Source organism: Procambarus clarkii, chromosome 78 (genome assembly GCF_040958095.1).
Source record: "Procambarus clarkii isolate CNS0578487 chromosome 78, FALCON_Pclarkii_2.0, whole genome shotgun sequence".
In the NCBI taxonomy this organism is placed as follows: domain Eukaryota; kingdom Metazoa; phylum Arthropoda; class Malacostraca; order Decapoda; family Cambaridae; genus Procambarus; species Procambarus clarkii.
Window position 1 is genome coordinate 8,460,789 of NC_091227.1, and position 21,861 is coordinate 8,482,649.

At 39.0% G+C, this 21,861-nt stretch overlaps 1 protein-coding gene and 1 long non-coding RNA gene across 5 annotated transcripts in view; one reads left to right on the top strand and one right to left on the bottom strand.

Moving 5' to 3' along the window:
- Positions 1 to 21,861, top strand: part of LOC138357370 (uncharacterized) — an 83,647-nt gene that overhangs the window by 28,260 nt on the left and 33,526 nt on the right. The window lies entirely within an intron of this gene.
- LOC123746156 (carbohydrate sulfotransferase 15) overlaps positions 5,144 to 21,861 on the bottom strand; it is a 51,253-nt gene continuing 34,535 nt past the window's right edge. Inside the window, 9 exon segments of the mRNA XM_045727487.2 lie at positions 5,144 to 5,384; positions 5,387 to 5,482; positions 8,854 to 9,004; positions 9,567 to 9,723; positions 10,603 to 11,065; positions 11,908 to 12,077; positions 13,398 to 13,522; positions 16,753 to 16,832; positions 17,556 to 17,704. Coding sequence (XP_045583443.2) covers positions 5,275 to 5,384; positions 5,387 to 5,482; positions 8,854 to 9,004; positions 9,567 to 9,723; positions 10,603 to 11,065; positions 11,908 to 12,077; positions 13,398 to 13,522; positions 16,753 to 16,832; positions 17,556 to 17,652 — 1,449 coding nt within the window. The 5' untranslated portion in view covers positions 17,653 to 17,704 and the 3' untranslated portion in view covers positions 5,144 to 5,274.

The window sequence follows — 21,861 nt, forward strand, 5'->3', positions numbered from 1 at the left end:
AAACAAACAACAAGCATGATGTCACACGTCGCCGCGCCGCTGTCTGCGCAGGTCCCCCTCCCCGGGAGGGGGAAGGGGAAGCCCCAGAGCCTCGTGCCGGCTATCCACCCTTCAGTTCTAAGGCTGATGCTAGAAGCAGAGGTCGTGTGCTCTGGCTCCAGTGATTTTCAGCACTGTGCTTAGAGTGTGGTGGCTGTCTTCCAGGGGTGCAAGAGCCAGGAGTTATTCTACAGCACTCGGGCTGCTTGCGCTAGGGTTCCCTTCCCTAAGTGCCCTGTAAGTACTGCCCTTGGGGCTTGGGGTTACCTTCCACAAGTTCTTTGGGTCCTGCCTCTGCTGGGCTGTTTCACTGCTCGTTTTTTTGGCAGCCCTTTGGGTGCTTGGGTGTTTTGTCTCCCTTGTTTATCTAAGGGTAAGAGGCAGTTTGCACTGGTACAAGGCACAGGGTGCTGCACAGCTTGTTTTCACCATCATAGTGGCGGTTCTGTTCCTTTGGGTATGTTGTCCTCTTGCGGGGTTTTGTTCTCTTTCTGTTTGTGCCTTGTGGGGGTTCTGCCTTGCTTGCCCCGTGGTATTTGACCTAATACGGTTTTCTTCTGGTGGTGCTCCCTGCTAGGTTCCCGTGAGTGTTCATGTCCCAGGGGTTCAGTTTTTAGAAGGTTGTTTGGTAGACTTGAGCTCCGGTTAGCAGTACCCTGCCTGGGTTTCCCTGAGCGTGAATTCTGTCTCAGGACCCTGGGAATCCCCATGGGGGCACGTGGGTCCGATGGATGTGACCCCTGAGTCCCCCTTTCCCCCTTTGCTTTGTGCGAGTTCGAGGGTTGCTGTGTCCCCTTGTCTCAGAGTGACTCTCTTTGTTTTTGCCTCCGTCTGCTGCCTGTGGGGTTGGTGGCACCTTTGACCCAGAGTCCTGCGAGTTTCGTTGCTTGCTTGTTTGTGACTCGCTTACCCGGTCTTATGCTGACTATGTGGGTGCAGGCAGCACGGGCATTGCCCGTTGAGTTCAGGTGATGGCAACGCGCTAGGTTGTTTGCTCCCCGGAAGCCCCAAGGCTGCCCCGTTTTTGGTTGTTGTGACGGGGCTTGGGGGTGTTGGTTGCTTTGGTTTTGTTCCTTCCTCACCCCCCTTGTCTTTCCCTTGTTGTGGTTTAGTTTGGCCCCCCCCCCCCACCCTTCTTCCCTGCATCCGGATCCTTTCCGTCTGTGGGTTCGGGATCGGGTGGGGATTTGATGGTCTTGAGACTCGGGCAGTCTCGGGGGTTTCCCCTTCCAGTGTAGCGACAGAGGCTTACGAGCCTGTTCCTCCAGCCGGGTTGTATGAGTCTGCCAGTGGGCTCCCTTCCTTAGTAAGTTTCCGGCTGCCCGGCCTTTTCTTTTGAGGCTGGGGCTTTCGGGGGACGACTCGGTCCTGGGGCCTGCCATGGAGGTTCCTGGGGTTGGGGAAGGGCTGACTTGGGAGACCTCGGGCCCCATTGGACCCCGCTGGGGTTTTCTACCCTCAATGCGGGTCTTGCGGTTTTGGGGAGTGGGGTTTTTCCTTTTCCCCTCTGCGTACAATTTGTTGGGCGTCGGCCCCTCCCCAGGCTCGGATGCTTGTCCCTTTGGGTCCATTCGGTTCCGTCCTATCGGTGGGTAGTTTTCTCCGTTTCTATACCCCCTTTTCTCTGGAACAGGACTTCTCCGTCATGGAGAGGTCATGTTCCCCTGTTATTGGGGTTTCTTCATGACTTTTGGTCTCAGATGAGACTGTGCCTTTCTGAGCCTACGTGATATTGTTTGCTTCTGTGAGGTCTCAGGGGTTCGGGAAGGTCTTTATTTCTTCCCGCATTATTGGAACATGTCGTCTTCCGGTAAGGCTTACCTCCGCCTTTTTGGACTCATTGGTCCTCTTCTGTGCTTCTTGTTTTTTTATACTGCCTCGTTCTTTTGGCACTATATCTTCTCTCCGTGTTCTGTCTAGGCACTGCTAATATTTTGCGATACTCCTTGTTGGCGCCCTCCCCACTGGGTGGGGTTGTGTGGTTCGGACCTCATGCGTCGTGGGAGTTTGTTTTGTTGTGGACGGTGTACACAAGTGCTGGTGTTCCGCATCCTTGTTTTCTCAGGGGCTTCGCCTCTCTCGCTTCTCTCGTCTCTCCAGTCCGCGCCCCATAGATGCTGGGGGTGTTCTGAGTTGCCGTTATGGGGAGGACGCTGGGTTTTCCCTGCATATTGGTGTGGGGTGCCTCCTTCGTCTCTACCCTACTATTCTCCTGCGGGTGCGGCTCTGGCCTTCTTCCTCTGGCGGTGCTCTGGGACTCCTCTCAGCTACACTGTGTCATGCCACGTTCGTGTCTACATTCTGCAAGCGAGTTTATGCAGTCTGGCTTCTCTTTCGACCAGGCCCTGGTTCGTGGCTATGAATTTACAACCATAAGACGAAGGTGACTACAGAGGGCCTATTGGCCCATATGAGGCAGTTCTTATTTATACCCATCTGGTCCCACTCATATACATGTTCGTCACATGCTTCGAGTCAATCACGGGGGCCCCACCTTCGCCATGTTACGAGGTACATTGGTAGAGGTACATGGGTAAGGATGTTCTGTGGTGACATTTTGCTGTGGCTTGATACTGGGTTTCCGTGTTGGGGTTTGGTTGTGGCGTTTTGTTTGGCCCTGGCGTGCTTCTTCCTGGGGCCTTCCTTGTTCGTCTGTGTTGTTTGTTACACGGTGGGTCACGGCCATGTTTTTCGTGGTCTTATCTGGGTCACTCTTTCCTTGCCCGTCTTGCAGTACCTGGCTTAGCCCTTCCATATACATTGGATTCTCTGTGCTCACCTAGTTGTCCTTACCTAGCTGTGCTTGCAGGGATTGAGCTTTGGCTCTTTGGTCCCGCTTCTCAATATTTGTTCGTCTGACAAAGACATTGCCTTTTCTGGGTGAACCCGGAGGCTCTCCGGCATCCCTCCCTCCCTCCGGTCGGCGACGTGACGTACAGTGAACTAGAGAGACAGCACACCACCACAGTAATGATGGTGGTGGTACAGTTAAAATGGGGCTGACACGAGCATGACGTCACAGCGACGTGTGACGTCATGCTCGTTTGCTCGTTTCTTTTTGAGGAGTTCTATCCACTTATTCGGCTTTTGGTAGCAATCTTCACCAGAATAGGGGTTTATTTTTGGACGCTTACCTTTCTGGGTGCCTGACCTGGTCCATGGCAGACATAGAATGCTTTCAACCACACGGGAGCGGGGTTTCTATAGGCCATTGCTCCCCATGCCTCTCTGAGGGGGGCCAGGTTCTGGCTCGTGGTCCCCGTAGGCCCACAGAACTCCATACACATGACTGATGCCAAAGTTTGACATTAGCATATCAGCCTAGATAAGCTCCCGGGGTCTCTGGGTCTCACCCAGAAAATGGTTTCATTACATTCAATGCTGTTTTTTTTAGGGCATTCTTATATGGTATATGCAAGTTTTATAAATAATAAATTTATTTTGATGTCAAAATTAATAGACATTTTTGCTCAAAATTAGTTGGTACAATTTTTCTATAATAAACATGCCCTTAGTTTTTTAGTTTTGGATTTAAATATCATATGCCACATGCTTCAAGTATAGCTTCTAAAAATATCCAGTGGGCCAACAAATTCTAAGCCAGAAAGTTTTGACACTGCTTAGCCAGCATTTTGCTCTTCATTCTGAAAATAAAGTGACAAAATATATGAAAAATATATTTCACATTATCAGTCAGTAAATATTATACTAAAATTTTTCATCATATGCTTGGATAATTCGACTTTTTTTTATATTAATTTTAAATTTGTAGTAATACTCTTTTTTTATGTAATCAAATATCAAGAAAAGTGATAGTGAAGAGCCACATCAATGAAATTTATATGTTCATAAAAAAGGATGTCTGTTAGTGTTTTGAGGTCAAATGCTTGGGGCTAGCCTCACCCAACTTTCCAAGATACTAAGGAAGGTATGGGAGTGGCCAGTAGGCATCAGCCCCATTGCCACACCTTAAGAAATATCAGCATCTGTAGTGACCCCCTGCAATTTTGATTAAGGCTGAAATAAAATTAGTGGTTCTTTCCTTAGAATTTTGATGCTTGCTCCCAATTTCAATATTGCATTTTCTGAGTGAGAGAGGAAGATGAGGGGAGAAAGGTGGAGAGGAAGAAGAAGGTAGAAGAGAAATGTTGGGATGTTAGAAGAGAAATGTGGAGATTAGGAGGGGGGAAGATGTTGGAGAGAAAAGTAGAGAGAGGATGAATGGGGAGTGGGAGGAGGGACAAAGATCTGGGCACAGCTAGGTATCCCCTCTAGTATCAATATACAGTATATTATATTTATAAAAGAGAATGTCTTGATGTTTGGGGTTAGCCCTCACCCAACTTTCCAAGATGACACATGGGGGGGGTATGGGAGTATCACAGGCTAGTCTGGATAATTCCCAGTGCCACCCTTTAGGAAATATTGGCATGTATAGCCTACTCGACTAAGCCATAAATGACAAAACACTGCTGCAATCTGAGATCAAGCTCAGTAAAATCATCAGGACAAATGGGGGAACCTTTGACAAGCTGCCAGCTTCCTGTCCTCATTAGGTCAAGGAGATAAAGCTTGGGATCATCCTTATCTTCTCCCCAGTAAAGACCAAGTGCCTTCCTATCCCATGGAAGTGAACAATGGGACTGTGATGGTGGTGATGATTATTTACCCAGGACACTAATGATTATTTAGAGTAATAATACAATACGACAGTAATCAAAATATTATAAATTTAAAATATTCAAACTGTAATATAGAATGAGCATAAATTAACTTGAATGTGTACATAGAAAGATGACAAAGTTATTCACAGGAATTTGAATCCTCCCCAAAAATTAATTTTGTCATGGACAGGAAGCCCGTGTATGTACTGTACTGTATATACCTTAGGCTTAGATCGAGGTCCCCCAAGATCAAACTACTGACCTTCTTCAGGATGCAACCCTCATAACAATTGACTAACTCTCAGTTATCTATTTACTGCTAGGTAAACAGTGGCTAATAGGAAATAGGAAATGTGCTTAACATTTCTGTCCTGATTGGAATTTGAATCTAGGATTCCTGATTGTGAGTCGAGAATGAACCCAACTGTACTACCAGACCCTTGAAGAGAGATTAAGTAACTTTAATTTACATTTTCTAGAAAGGCAAGAGTTATATAACCTGTGTGATTACCATACTTTAAAGTGAAACTGGTAACTAAACATAGGTGTACGATGCAAACATTTTCAAATTTTAACTATAGCTTACCCTTAAATAAATATCATGCCATGTAAATCTTGAGTCTTTTAAAAGAATAGCCAGATCTTGGTTGTATGGTTTGTAAAATTCTCTGATAACTTTTCAGTTGATTCAAGCATCCTTCCGATGTTGGGCTTTTTCCAATTCTTGTTGCGAACTGGAGCCATATTCACCCTCTTCTCTTCTTCCCCAGTTAATGTCCCTGTAAAAAAAATAAAAATTAAATTAGAGGTAGTCAGTTGTCCAACCTAGTGCTACTTTAATAATCGTAGGCACAGATAAAGCATTCTTGACAGTCAATAATTTTTTGTAGAATGGCGAGATATGACATGTCAAGCTAGTCCTAGGCCTTGACATCTAAGAACATCATGGACAATAATATTTTGCAAAACTTGCCTGGCTGCAAAATATAACTCTTTACAGTAGATCCATGAGGGAATAGTCATTCACTTAATATGCACATTAATATTTATTTTTGTTATCCTCTGTATCCTACAAAAACTGACGTTTCATCCATCTATCTAGGTTGTTTTATTAGCTACACCTATCACACAAACACTGATCACTTAAACCATAACAAATTATGTACAGTATTCAGTTAATATACATCATTATTGTTCAAATCTGTGAGCAATACTAAACACACACACAATCAATTCAATCTTTTGTTATCTGTACATTTACAAGACCCTATAGAATTAAAATGCAAACCCAGGTTTGAAATTCTTCCTAGAAGGATGTAATAGAACCCATAAACATCACACAATAAATATACTGTATATCTCTCTCTGACATTTCCCAGAGTCTGACTCAATCTATGCAAACACATCATGCAAACAAAGGGACTTAAAATATGGCACTCCCTTCCTAGCATAGTAAAGAACTGTTCAATATTTAAGTTACAGTTTTTTAAGTAACATTAGGAAGCACCTAATTGCCTCACTGTAGCACCTCACCATACTCTTGCTCTCCACATTATACATTAATTATGATACCACTGATTCACAGTTCTTATTATCCAAACTACAGTTCCAACATGAGAATAATAAATATTCATTAGTTTTACGAGTCGGCAAAAGATTTATTGAATTGTATTTTTAAACCCTTAAATTACTGACCATTCAGTAAAGTATTTTATAACACAATCATTTTGTTAGCTTTAAGACTTTCCATAAATGGTGTGTGTGTGTTCTAGTGGCTTTGTAAAACTGTTCTGTACTTAACTTTAGCACTGTTATCCACATAAATAAATTTCCAGTTATCTGCTCTATTGATATGATTGCACTGTATGTAAACAAATATTTTTTTTGCAACTAGAGATAAAATAAAAAAATATAATTCTATCTTTGATTTGTATTGACAAACATATCTCAACACTTGCATTTTGATGTGATTATTACTGCTGCATTTTTTTTACCTAACATTGTGTAAAACCCTACCATGAAGAAGGAAAGACAAAAAGTGCCTTAGCCATTAATAAAGAAAGGGAAAGTTTAGGAGTATGAATTAGAGAGTAGCCATGACAAAAAAAATGTTTTAAAGCTATACAGCTTATTCCCACCAAAATTTGTCTTTTAAGTTTATGCATTATTGGATGATATGTACTGTACTCTGACTTCGAGATATGGTACACACCGCAGAGTGATAACAACTATTTGATACATAAAGAAATTACCATGGAGAGAGGGTTGCCAGGAAGTCTCTGGGGCTCACCCAGAAAATGGTGTTTCATTACATTCAACGCTGGTTTTCTGTGAGGAGCCCCTACGGTTCCCTGGAGCTACATAACCGAAGACAAGGAAAAGAGGGAAAACCCAGGAGGTGGCCGTCCCACACTCCTCAACATGAAGTAGAGACAACTGGCTGCAGCCTGCGACCCAAAGCAACACATGAATGCCCAGGATCAGGAATGTTAACCAAATAACAGGTGGCCAGGACCCTGTTCGACCTCCCAAATCCTCGCGCCTGAATATCAGGCCTGGACATGTTGCCAAACACGGCAGCCAATGCAGCAAACTTCCTAACGTCATGGGCACGAGGATAGACCGCAGGCTGGCTAGCCTTAACAACCCTGCGAATGACCTGGGAGACCCGAGCCCTGGAACAGGGAACGAGGGAAACCGGATCAACCCAAAGCACATCCTTAAGCCACCGAAGCCGAAGCGCATCCCCAGCCACCGAAGTCGAAGCGCACAGATAACGGCAAAGAGCCGCAACCGAACACAACCCATGATGCACCTTCGGCCTGACCAACCAAGCATCAATGACCTAAGGACCCCCTCCGGAAAGCAGCCATCTTGTTGTTCGCCAGAAAAGAAGGAGAACACTGCAACTGAACAAACAGCTTGGAATTCGAGGCCAGAGAAGACGTCCACCCTGGACCAAATTAGCGAACGAACTGAAGTGCTAGGTAGCCGGCACGAGGAGGTCCAGGGCTCGCACTTCCCTCTCGGGGAGGGGAGGGCTGCACGGATGAGCAACGCAGCGGTGGAGTGTGACGTTTGGTTGTTATTTTTGGGATTGGAGGGAGTTCTGCCTCTCTTTTTGTTTTTAGTTGTAATTTTCTTACCATGTGGAGTTTATTTTGTATGCCTACCTTTATAGGTGCTTAACCCAGGTCGATGGCAGATGAGGAAAAACCCTAACCACAGGGGGGTTTTCAGAGGCCATTGCTCCCTGTACCTGCCTGAGGGGGGCCAGGTTCTGGCTCGTGGTCCCCAGTAGGCTGAACTCTATAGACTAATGCCCTGGTTTAATGTATCACGTATTAGCCCGATAGCTCCAGGGAAGCCTCTGGGGCTCACCCAGAAAATGGCGTTTCATTACATTCAACGCTGATTTTTTATTCACTAATTACAAATGTAGCCGGCCATCTTGTCCATCTTTCTGTCCATCCACACGAACGTCCATCCCATTCAAATATGTTAACAGGTATCTGTAAAAGTATCCAATGTGCTGCAGTAAAATTTTGTTCTTTTTTCATGCATCTCTAGATTAATTAACAGATTAGGTTTTCAAACTATAAAAGTAAGTTTCACATTTTTTCACATATGTATGGGATAGTGGGGCTTCCATTAGGATAAATTAAAACAGCCCCATCATTGGTGCATGGAGTATAACACAGGTATGCTGGAAAAATTTTGTGCACCAGAGTTGAACTTATTTTGCAAATTATGCAGTGGATGATTGTTTATTTACCAGCTCATTATCTATGAGCTGCAGTGTAGTTTGCTAACTTCTCAGAGACCATCAAGACCCACTTCATATAATTGTTAAGCCACATTGCACAGATTTCATAAGACAATACAGTACAGGTAAATTTCCTAAGAATTGTGTTTACAGTCCTTGTCATTATTGCCCAACCTTCATCTCTACCACTGAGTATAAAGATGCTTCACAGAGACTAAACCAGATGTGATGACAACAGATCTATAGAAGTCTTGCCATAACTAAAGCAGATTGAATGAAAATATATCATTTTTGCAATTAATATATAAAGAACAGCTTTCAATTGGAACACATTAAGAAAAAAGACATAACAAAATTATCTACTGTAGTTTTAAAATTACTTACTTAAACCAAGGTGATGATAGATAGAAGCTATCGTTTTAGTTATGTTTTGGTGGTAATCTTCCATCCTCAGTACTAAAACTTGGTCTTGCTGGAACACCTCCAACCAGTCACGGAGAAATATGCTATATAAACCATTATATAGGCGTACTCCCTGCAAAAAAAAAATATTGTACATACAATATGGTATAATATATATATATATATATATATATATATATATATATATATATATATATATATATATATATATATATATATATATATATATATATATATATATATATATATATATAAATAAATAAATAAATAAATATGTACACATGCATACCTCCCTTGGTATGCATAAGTATCCACTAACAAAATGAAATAAAAATTCTGAATGTTTTTATGTTTCACCACATTATCAAGGAAATACATTATATCAAGAGAACAAATTGATAGTTGTAATGCAACAAGTAACTGAGAAAATGTAAAATGAGTGTAAACCTTTTTCACATTGTTGAGTGGCATGTGAGTCCAGAACTTTTACTGTCGTGAACACCTCTTCTTCCTTCAGTTTGGTTTAACCAGATAACTGTTGCTATTGGATATTTGTTCTACTCACAAATAATTAAATACAGTATAAAGTACTGTATTGAGTTTTGGATTGTTTTGAGCCAACTGTACAATAATCTAGCCACTCCTGGTGGCAGTATTCAAGATCAAAAGCTTACCAAGCTATTTTGTAATGTCTTGTTGTATGCACAAGTTCTCTCCGAATACTGTCGGGTGCAGTCGTGCCATTTCTTTATTGAGTTTTTAACATTCTCATCAAAGTTTTCGGGAGATACACTAGTTTTCTTGGTAAAGAAAAGGTAACTTGAATACAGTCTGGAATTGAATAGAACAGTTAGCAGAACATAAAAAAAAATACACTAGTATATTTGCTTAAATAAAGGGGAGAACATTAAGAAGAAATACTGCAGAAAAATAAAGGGAAATAAGGCTTTGAGTTAATGTGAAAAGTGGTCTTTCTGAGCAAACTCCATGACCTGCCTAGGGTCAACATTTTTTGTGTTGGATTTGATGTTTTTTATTAGGAAAATACAGTATTAACTGAGGGAATAATAATAATAATAAAAGGTTCAGAAAGTTCCTCTTTGAGTTTGTAACATTAATCATGTCTAAAATCACTTCTGGTGAAATTTTGAAGGAAATTTAAACTTTGAAGGAAAACAGTAATAAGTAGACCCAAAAAATTGCAAATGAAGACAAGGGTGTTGGAAGCATGTGCAAATTGAGTAAAACTCCATACCAAGAACTAACATGAGAATGTTTAATTTCAGAAATTTCCTTTTTTTTGTTTATGCGCTTATTAACTAAGCTCCACAACTGATCAACCCACAATCCTGGCTAGGTCAATTAGAGTTCTTAGTTATCTATGGCTTGCGTGTTCCTGCAGCTTTCTCACATTTGTAAAACTCAGCGCGGCCTGTGCATGTGCCAGACTTTGATGAAAACTGTACCCAAATGGAACCATGAGTGTTGTCGGGGGTTGATCAGTTGTGGAGCTTAGTTAATAAGCACCAGGACTGATCAATCCTTATAGACGATCATTGGTGAGGTGGCCACAGTACTGTGTACGTTTAGAGGTGATCGTGGACGGCATGGGTTTGAATCCTGGCCGGGTCAATTAGGGTTCTTAGTGATATATATAAATAAATAAATAATATACAGTATATAGAAAACTGAACAGTGAATGCATCATACCTTGACACTGGTTCCCGAATCACTACAATGATTCTAGATCCTGGAAGAATGGAGTGTATAACATCAGCGACTGTGAAAGGGAGGACTACTCCCTCTTCAGGTCCATAATAATTAGGATACTTAATTACTTGTAGATTTTCAATATAACCTTTTGATTTTGGATTCTTTGTTGTGTTCACTTCCATATACGAGTGTTTATCAAGAAACGAATGTGATACATGGCGCCTTGAGAGTAAACTTCTACTAATGGACTCTCGCATACTTCCTGACATTATTCTATACAGATAATTCATAGATGGGCTGCTGTCCCACAGAGTGGATGTGCTTCCATCTCCAGTGATCTTTTCATGACACAATTTGTGTGGATCCTCTTTACACCTTTTCCCTCCTTCTTCTATTTTGGTGGCATTAAACACATCTAGATATTCTGAGAATGTGACTGGTTGAGAAGCATATGGTTGTCCTGAGTAAAAGAACACAGTATATTTAGTTTGATTACTTGTACAGTATACATGTACAAAATTAAATACAAAAAATTGTGCTTATAATCATACATTATAAACCAAACAGTTTTAGTAAGAAGGAATAGAGTACATGTGTTAATGTTATTTTGTTGGTGTGTGCATTTATAATTTGTAGACCTTATGAAGCCCCTAACTATGTGAAGCATTTGGAGCATGTCTTATGGCTATGAGAAGAGCAAAATAGAAACAATAACAACAGTAATGAATTGTGTTGTTGCACTATGGGAATTTTAAAGTTTTTAAAAATTAAAAATTTTTTTTTTTTTTTTTTTTAATTTTTTGTATAATTTTACATGATGTATTAAAAAAATTGGCAGAGTTAACATAACAGTTATAAATATATTACTGTGTTAAACACTAGCAGATAAACCTTATAATATGACTAACAATAATGATAATGAGAGTAAAATTATTTTACTTTTTTATTTACAGTTTTGCAATATGCTAATTCAACCCATCCTATTTAGATAGTACTTTTTGTAACTATGTGGACCATCATATTTACATACACATAATGGACAATTAGATAGTTGAATTTGGCACTATTCACTATATAATTTTAAAAAATAAAACTAAATACCAAACTTAAATATTCCTAGGCCTAGTATAGCACACACATATATGTACTATACTATGCATCTTGGTGACCCAGAATTTATGTTCAATTCCATTACATTGCTCTCATAATTGTTTTCATGATGCTTTATGTTGTCTGGATACAGTTGAGTTTGCTATGGAATGAAAATAATTTAAGGAATAGGAAATGCTTTTCAAAACTTACCATATCTTTTTCTCGTCCACCAGTGTGGTCCCTTCACTATGGGTTCTACAACATCAGGGTGAATGTTAATTCTCTGGAAAACATCAGTTGTAGCACATTTGGGTTGGCCTATTAAAAAGAAGTATGGAAGGCAGCGCAGTATCTTATCTGACTGTCTTTCATAATGGTGTCTGAAAAGGAATGGTTGATCATGTGAGATCCTTGTAACATGGATGAAATTACTGTATAGAAACAGGTATTTATATTATTGTGTCCAACTCCTAATTAAATCCAAACAAGAGGTACAATAAAATTAGCCAACCCCTGATCACTGGCTGAAATAAATGTGGCTTGAATTGGTTAGAGCTAAGACATGGGGTCCATAGAATTACCCAAATCTATCCAAATCTACCCAAATTTTGGTAAATTTGGGTAATTTTATGGACCGAAAACATGTAATATGGGTCTAAAAATTTGTTATCAGTGTCTTTCAGTTTTTAAGCTCAACCTTGTTAAAGTAAGGTCATTCACCAACTTACATCTGTCTTAATAAGAACAACCACTCTCAGTTAATAGAGAAAACAAGTATGAGCAATATTACAAGTAATACTATGGGCAACTGTGTAACTTATTAGAACTAAATACAAAATTAAACAAGAATTAACGACTTGAGTGCCTTGTAAAAGGTGAATCATATAGCCTATGTAGACCAACTATGCAATATAGCATATTCAAAAGTTTAATTTTTTACCTGGAAAAGAGAGTAATGTAGCCCAGTCAAACCAAAAATTAATGTCAATTCAGAATAAATTCCAAGAAGGATGTTTAGTGTGAATAAAAGACACGAGGGAGGTGGATGCTATAGAGTATAGACACAAGTGAACCACAGAATCAGTTTAGTGTAAGGGTAAATATATCTTATTAAGTATCGAACAAATTAAATGAACTTGAGGGGTGGGGGGAGATAGCCGAGGATATCACGCATAGGTTTAAATGTACATGTGAACAAATTCTGCTGTCTGAAGCCATTACAGTGCAGTGCAGTGCACTGTCTGAAGACATTGCAGTGCACAATCGACAGCGAAAAAAGTGGGTCCCAAGAGCTGATACTCGGTCAGGCAGGCACAACTAGTTTTTGACACCACACACAATGTTATGTATAGGCGAGTAGTGAATTACCACCGTGTTTTAAAGCAGGGGGTGCCAGATTGGGCTATAAGTAGCCCAGTTGGGCTCCTTATAGCCTAAGTAAAAAGACAGCTGTGAACTGTACATCGCTACAGTATTGTATTTACAATTTTTGGGGCTACTTTTAAAATAAGCTGGGCTATTTAATTTGAAAAGCGTATCAAACGATAAAAAACATATTTGGCTACTTTTATTAAAAATTTTCTACTCTTTGTCCTTAAGCTCGCTACTTTCAGCAATATAAATTGTGGCAACCTTGTTTTAAAGGGACATATGAATATAAAAACTTGAAGGACACCTAAATAGTCTTAAACTCCACTTACTTTAAAATAGACAGTTTGGTTGAGGTACCATCAAAATTCGTAACCTTTCCCTCTTCGTGGCGATCTTTTCTTGATTCATACCAGCAAGGATTCTTGAAGTTTGGAAGAAACTCTCTTCCGATCTCCTGCAGCATACAAATATACAAATGTACATCTTATATAACAGATGTACATCTTATTGTTATATAAGACAATAAGATGTACAGCTATACATCTTATTGTCTTATATAACAATAAATGAAGGTGTCGAAGACGCTCGGGTTTTCGGCTGAAAGGTTCAAACAGTATTGAAGCGAACATACGAGTCATAAATACTCATATTCCACCTAAATATAACAGAAATAAGAAACAAGTAACACTAAGAAAAAAGTAACGGTTAATTGTCGCCCGTGTTTAGTTAAGTATGAATGTCGGGCCGGAGAGGCTCAGCATGCAAGATGGCTGCCCGCGCGCTCAGGCCTCGTCAGCCACGCCACCTCGTCCTCGTCCAGACGCCCTTCCTCCTCATCTCTACACGGCTCTCAGCACTAAGGTTAGGTTCTTAGTTGCATCGTCCATTATCTTATGTTAAGTGCTGTTTCATAGAGCTTCGCCGGACGCCTCACCCGGCTCACATTAAATTCCCAATGCAGCCCGTCCTAATACACGAAGGCCAAAGTCCATTCCATGCACCTGCCAAACGCCATGTCTATGAATTAAAAACGGATTACACACGGCTCTCAACTGATGACGTCCGAACACTTCTAGACTTCTGGTACACTTCCAAGTACTTTGCTGACGACATTTGTTCAAACCACAACGCTGTAAATTCTTCACCCACGTACTACAAATGCAAATAATTGGCAACAGAACCTAAACACCTAACCAATGCCTAAATATGCACCGTATGCTGATATATAACAAAATTAATATATATTTGAGAAAATTCCTATTTTGAATGAACAGTATGTTAAAATTGACGAATGCGTCTTTGTGGGTCGACCACTGGATGGAATGGACATGGTCTGAGGTCGGGTGTTAGCTGCAGCCTGGGTACATGTCCGTCATGTCACGCTGGCCTCTGCAAGCCTTACCATTTAATGGGGTGAGAATAGCTTGAGCTACCTCATCCCTTTGTGTGTATTTTACCTCAATAAACTTATTTCAATTTCAAAGCCTTACCATTTGTGTTTCTTTTGTTATATGCGTCTTGTTCATCTTCTCGTTATGTTGCAGATCTTCGCAAGTGCAAGTTGCTTCTTGCACCTGCGCCTCTTAGTGTTTAGGTCGTCCACTGCAGTGCTCCCTGCATTTATTTACGCTAAGTTCTCAGTTTAAGTGTACTTTATCCAGCAACTAATTACAGTTGCTAATACTTTCTGGATTAATCATTTAACGTTAGTATGTCATCAATTACAATTTTATATTAATTACATTTTTAATATCAATAATTGTATTTTATTAATTGCAAAATTATATCCCCCTATTGTGTCAATCAACCAGCCGAAAAGTGACGTAATTGACATGAATATTGTTCAGTCTTAAACAACAGACCCTATAAACTCGGTCATATTGAGACATTTTTCATTTTCTTGAGAATGTTGATGCAGTTATATTTATATCGTAGAAGTAAGAAAAGGAAACGACACTTCGTCAATAGGTAATATGCATTATGTAGATATCTTAAGACTAAGCATAATGCAGAGAAGCAAGTCCCACTGGTACTCTCTTGTAGCATCCTAGTTAACTCAAATATCAAACGCACACAACACTCACTTAGGGGCCATTAGATTGGAAAATGAAAGTTGTTCAATGTCAACCAAATTTTTTTGACTAGTTGTATATGAAAAGGGCTGCAATTGTTCCAAGTTTCAGTACTGCAACCTAAATAGAAAGGGAGATTTAATTTTTTTTCAACGAATATTACACATTTCAACGCGACTTGAAACCACACCTTTCAGATATAATTATTCTATGACACTTTTATGACAGATTGGCATATAATAAAGGATCTGTAGTGGGGGATTTTCCAATACATCTTTAGTTTTCCTAATACAAATAGTCAAAGTTCCCTCCAAAATTATGCAAATATATCATGTTTATTGCTATTATGAACTATTTATCTATAAATGAACTTAGGGAAACAAAGCGGCACCAGATTGTAGAGACATTACCTTTACATATAAGGTGTAAGTTTCATGTAAATTGAATAAAAATGAAAGAGTTTCAAGTCGTTTATGTTCCTTGAAAAATAAATCATTAAAATATTAAAGTCTAAGGTGCTGCTATCTGTGGCTGAGGTTGACATCAACCAATTTCCTCCAAAATTGGTACCTTTACAGATAGGCATACGTGCAGTCAGGTGTATAAGTTTCATGCAAATCGTCCGATAAACAAATAAGAAAAAAATAAAATAAAAAATTTTTAACTAATTTTTTTTTTAATAAAACTAATTATAATTTATTTTTAATATATGCTATTGTGAAAGCTGAGAGTCATAGACATGATTTCAGTTGATACTTGTGTTTGATAATCGTTTTTTATCATTTTGGAAAATGTTTGACACATAATTCAATATTTTTTTTCTCCCTTTCTATTTATGCTGAGACTTGGACCAGATGAAACCCTTTTCATATACAACTCGTCAAAAAAAAGTTTGATTGAAATCGAACAAGTTTTCATTTATTGTCTATTTTTGGCATATTTTTCACCATGGCCCCTTAGTTTAGTGTACAGAACACTAAATTTTCCCTAATAATAAAAAAAACCATGTAATTATACTTAGGTAATTATATACACCAAACATAATACGCACGCAACACATATCAAACATCACACACAATGTCTCACAAGTTGCTGCTGAAGGTGATAATAGCTTCCTTCCTAGAATACATCTAAACTATGGAAGTCACTTGTTGACCCAAATAAACTCAAACTTGTTCATAATGGCGAAGTTAATAATATCAGAATTCCAACAGAAACAATTGCTTGCATGAATGTTAAATGTAGCAATCACCAGAACTGTCTCAATGATCTGTTTACATCCATGGCAGTGTTAGATTGAGCTGCGGAAGAATATTGAGCTGAGTATACAACAAGTATGATAGAAGATATATGCCTGGTTCGAGCGAATAAGTTTCTGATTCTGCCAGCAATACATCCATACTACATACAGCCTCTTTTTTGTTCAAAGCAGGCGCTTTACAAATACCAACCTATTATATTTCACCCGCTCTCAGTGATTACATGCCTGACTAAGACTGCATATTGGGTTAATTTGTAAAGGTTTCATAGACATGAGGCCATCGTTTGCTGAACACTATAGCCGTTCTTTTTATTTTTCTTTAATTTACAAAACAAATAAATAAATACTCACCTTTAAAATTCCAATATTATCAATATGATGTTGAGCATTAGTTTCTAAGATCAATCTTGTGGGGAGCATTAACCTGTGATCTGCAATAGATGTTACCGTTAGATGAACAACTGATCTATGAATATAAAACTCATACCAAATGCAGTGTGTATGGAATTCATAATTGTTTCCCTATTTAAAAAATAAATCTCTATTCAGCATTTCCTTGTTTTATTCGTTCTAGCTTTATGCGAGAGAAGGACAGAATAGTACTTTTAGCTCTAGTTTTCTTTCTGTTGCTTTCAACTCCAAAGCCATACAGCTAATTCTTGTGGACCACAGGTCCTTAATATCATATTTCTTTGACTCTGAATCTCTCAAGACGCATCTGTTGAATTTTCTTCTAGATGTCTGATATTTATTTATAGGGCCTATAATGGTGAATATTGTTGAGTGGACAGTTTTGCCTTTCATTTAATACAGTATGTTCTGAAATAAAATAAACATTGACCTCTTTACATGAAATTTAAATTTATTTGAATTTATCTTAGTTTTTTTTTTTGCATTACGTTCCTTCTGACTCTTACAATAAGTGTACAGTTTAGTTTAGTGTGTTTATTATGCACCCTATACCCATTCTTTAGGTGACTGTGGAACAGATTACAGAGGCACATAATTTGCACAGGAACAGAATCCCCCAAATTTGTTAGCATGCAAGGTACAACATTGGTGGGCTAGTTACAGAGTTTGAATCGTCATTAACATTCCGAATAAACATATATAAAGGCAATATTTAATATCACAAATTATATATTTTCACCTACTTGAGAAACTGTTAATGATGTGATTTCCATAAAGAATGAAAATGCAAGAGAAGACAGCTGCAAATGAGGCTAGGAGCGTCCTAGCGGCCCTGCGCATGCTGGGTGCTCGGCCACACCGCTCCCACCATCCTCCTCTCACACCCCACACCCTGCAACACAAATAACATATACGTTCTATTAGGGGGGGGGGGTTCTTTTCTAATATACAATAAGTGTAAAGGAACATGATAATTGCCATTCATGTTGAGCGATCGGGAAAATTGTTGTGAATCCCCACAACACATTCAGCTGCAAGAGCATATGATGAATAACATGGTTCGAACATATGATTAATTTAACAAGCTTAGGAATACAGTAGATAGTGTGCTGCCACCTTATACTCATCCTTATAAAGTAAATCCTGCCCGAAACGCTTTGCGTAATAGTGGCTTTAGGCATTGTATGTACTAGCTCTATCTATAAAGCCAATAAACTTTGTAAAATCTCTTTATGTATGTACCTTTGCCTAAATAAAAATTATTATTATTATTATTATTATTATTATTATTATTATAGAACTATAGATCGTGAGCTAGCTATAAGTTCAACTAATATCCCCCTTCTCACAGGATGATTATTCAAATTGTAATAAAAAATCATGCCGGGAAGCGAATCTACTATCTTGAGGTTATCTTGAGATGATTTCGGGGCTTAGTGTCCCCGTCCTCGGCCAGGCCTTCTTTTTGTTACACCCCCCCTCAGAAAGCAGCCCGTAGCAGCTGTCTAGCTCCCAGGTACCTATATACTGCTAGGTAACAGGGGCATCAGGGTGAAAGCAACATTTTGCCCATTTGTCTCTGCCTCCACCGGAGATCGAACCCGGAACCTCAGGACTACGAATTCGAAGCGCTGTCCACCCAGTTGTCAACACCTGAGCAAACCTTGTGTAGAGCTCGAGAATATCTTCCATTATCCCTGAGTGAATGAAATAATTACTAAGTTTAAAGTATCTCATGTCATTTAGTCTAAAATAATTGATAATTGTGCATTTAGTAATATAATGTTAGAGAGTGTGTCCTAGCTCTTGTTTACACAGTTTACAATTAGAGTGTTCAGTGGTGGGAGATTCATATATATCACAGGTAACCTGCTGTTACGTGCCATAAGTAACGACATCTCAGCCTAATTTTGGCAATTACAGTCACCCTGTTGGATGGATGGTATGCTGTCTGAACATATAATTCTCAGTTATAAACGTATCATAGCTTTGTACCTTTTTTATTATTTTGTTTTTAAATGCATACATGTAATTAAATAGAATAAAACAAACATAGGAACATATCAACAAAGCAAACAGGAAACCACCGGTCCAGAAGGACCGGCAGCAAAGTACAATAATAAGTATAACTGGAGAAAACGCAAGAGAAACACAACATACATCAAGTCAAGAACATAACACAAACCCTCAACCCAATAACTTTGTACTAGTGCTTATTGCCCTTGAATGTCGGTGATTGTTCATATTAGCCTAGTTTCTTGAGTAGTGTAAATTATTTCGAATTAATAGAAATTGGAATATCTAAGTCTAATTTGTATTATTATGCTGGATAATATCTGATAGATGGTATCCTCACAAAAGAGATTCTGAAACTCTTGCTCTATGTAAATGCCTGAAGAGCTGACACGAATTTTGAATCACAAAAAAGTACCCGTTTATGTGTCAGTATTAGTGATTATACATGTAGTACAGCTACTCTGTATGTATGTGTGGGGCTAAGTCAATCTTACTATCTTGCTCTAGTAGTCAGCGTACACCTGCTATTTTTACAGAACTTACAGGCTGTTGTAGTGCGATCAGTTGAACAGAGCCATCAGTGTTCGTGTGATCGTAGATTATTAAGAGGTCAATAGTATCAAGTGTTGCTGCTTCGAGAAGCTCTGGCTTTTGTTTGCTCATTTTTACTGATGGGTGTGTATGACACTTGCATTATAGACCCTGTAATAGAAGTGTCATACACATCCATGTTAGCTAAAAGTGCAATGAAAATCCATAGCTTTTCAAAGTAAACACTTGACCATAGATTCCTAAATAAATAATCTACAGCCACATGGACATTATGCTAATAACATTCCTGTGACCATGTAGCTGCTGGCATGTGTTCACCATGTACAGTATCTTCCAAACACTGTACCACCCTCACCCACAGCTGCTGCACTACACTCTGGGACAAGACACAAACTAAAACGTATAGTGTAACCATGATGCTTCATGCTCCTACAAAACAACTATATCATAATTTATAAATACCGATTATTTTTTATTCTAAAATATACCGGGTAGATATTTGTGTTATATATAATTTAAAAAGTTCATATTACATGAGCATATTTGTCAAAATAATAGGTTATACTAAAAATAAATAAAAAATTGGCAACATTCGAATTCTTTGACTTAAGTGCTATCTCAAGACCCACACTGTCTGCATCGTACACTATACCCTTCTCTCTGGCTTCCTCCTCCGTCTTTCCCCCACAGCCCTCGCTGTACCAGTACCCCTCCTGTAACTGTAGATTGAGACTAGGGACACTTCTTGAACTACTTGTAATATAAAAAGACGATATAGATGTATATATATATATATATATACATATATATATATATATATATATATATATATATATATATATATATATATATATATATATATATATATATATATATATATATATATACACATACATACATACATACATACATACATACATACATACATACATACATACATACATACATACATACATACATACATACATACATACATACATTGTGGTGTAGGTCCACACACACACTGTTCACATAAACTGAGAACAACAGTGATCTCAGGATCGAGGCTTGTGGGACCTGACGTCTTACATTCCTCCAGCTTGAAACCTCCTTCCTGTCTGATTGTGACTGCTCTCTGTCCAGTCTTCACGTATTCACCAGCTTATTGAAGTGCACCGTACATCCCCATTTAACCCCGATACATTATTGTATAATACAGTTTTTTCTATAGCCCGAGCATGTTCGCCACACGAAATTAAATGTGAACATAAAAATAGATGAACTATCTATTTCCATGACTGTATAGAGGTATTCGATAATTACATATTCAGTGGTTTGCGTCGTATCATACCTTAATTTGTTCGCGCACAACCATATTTTCGGTTGTCTGAGTAGTATCCTCATTCAGAACCACTACATATGCAGTAGTCAAACACTATGCTAGAGTCGATGCACAGCTGTGGGGTGGTTTACACTGTTACAAGATTATGCAATGGGTCGATAGGGAAACGCGCGAACCTTCGTCCTTGACTAGAGGAACTTTGATAAGCCGGGGAGCCGGTCGGCCGAGCGGACAGCACCCTGGACTTGTGATCCTGGGTTCGATCCCAGGCGCCGGCGAGAAACAATGGGCAGAGTTCTTTCACCCTATGCCCTGTTACCTAGCAGTAAAATAGGTACCTGAGTGTTAGTCAGCTGTTACGGGCTGCTTCCTGGGGTGGAGGCCTGGTCGAGGACCGGGCCGCGGGGACACTAAAAAAGCCCCGAAATCATCTCAAGATAGCCTAAGAGGCTTCTTGCTCAGCACTGTAAACCTTCAGTAGATTTTAGGTCATAAGTGTCGTGCCATGGTTTGTTTTCCATGTCTATTAATATTTTTTTCCTTTTTATTTTGCAAATGTGAGGAAACTATCGGACCGTCTCTTGCAACCTAGAATTTGAAAATTAATGGCTCTCTTAAAGATGGGCAAATTTACTTTTTTATATAAAATAAAAGAGAAGTAAATAATTTGCCTGCACCAAAAATAAAGTTCCGGTAACAATGAAACACTAAATATGGCAAACGTTTAATTGTAAAAAGTGTGCTCGAAGTTTTGCCCTGCTTTTCAGTATATTTATGTTACTGACGAAATTTAAACATTTGTGTAGCCTGGCTGGCGTCTGGCTGAATTGTGACACTTCTGCTTTGTAATGTTTGTCCTGGCTCTATGTTGGCATATTTTAGCGTAGATGTGTTTATAAAGCACTAGATGAAAATTAAGATATGTTGACATTTTTAGAAAGAAATACATGCAAAACAACCGCAATCAGGGTTATCTCTCTCTATATATATGCATTTCACTTTTTTTTCTTTAACTAAGATTAAGAATGACTAAGGTTCATTAAGAATGTCATTGAGGTTGCTAGTGAAACTGCAGGTAGAACTGCTATCCTACATTAAGAGGCCACCACAATTGCTTACTGACCAATCACATATATACTTTAATCCTAAAAGAGAACTTG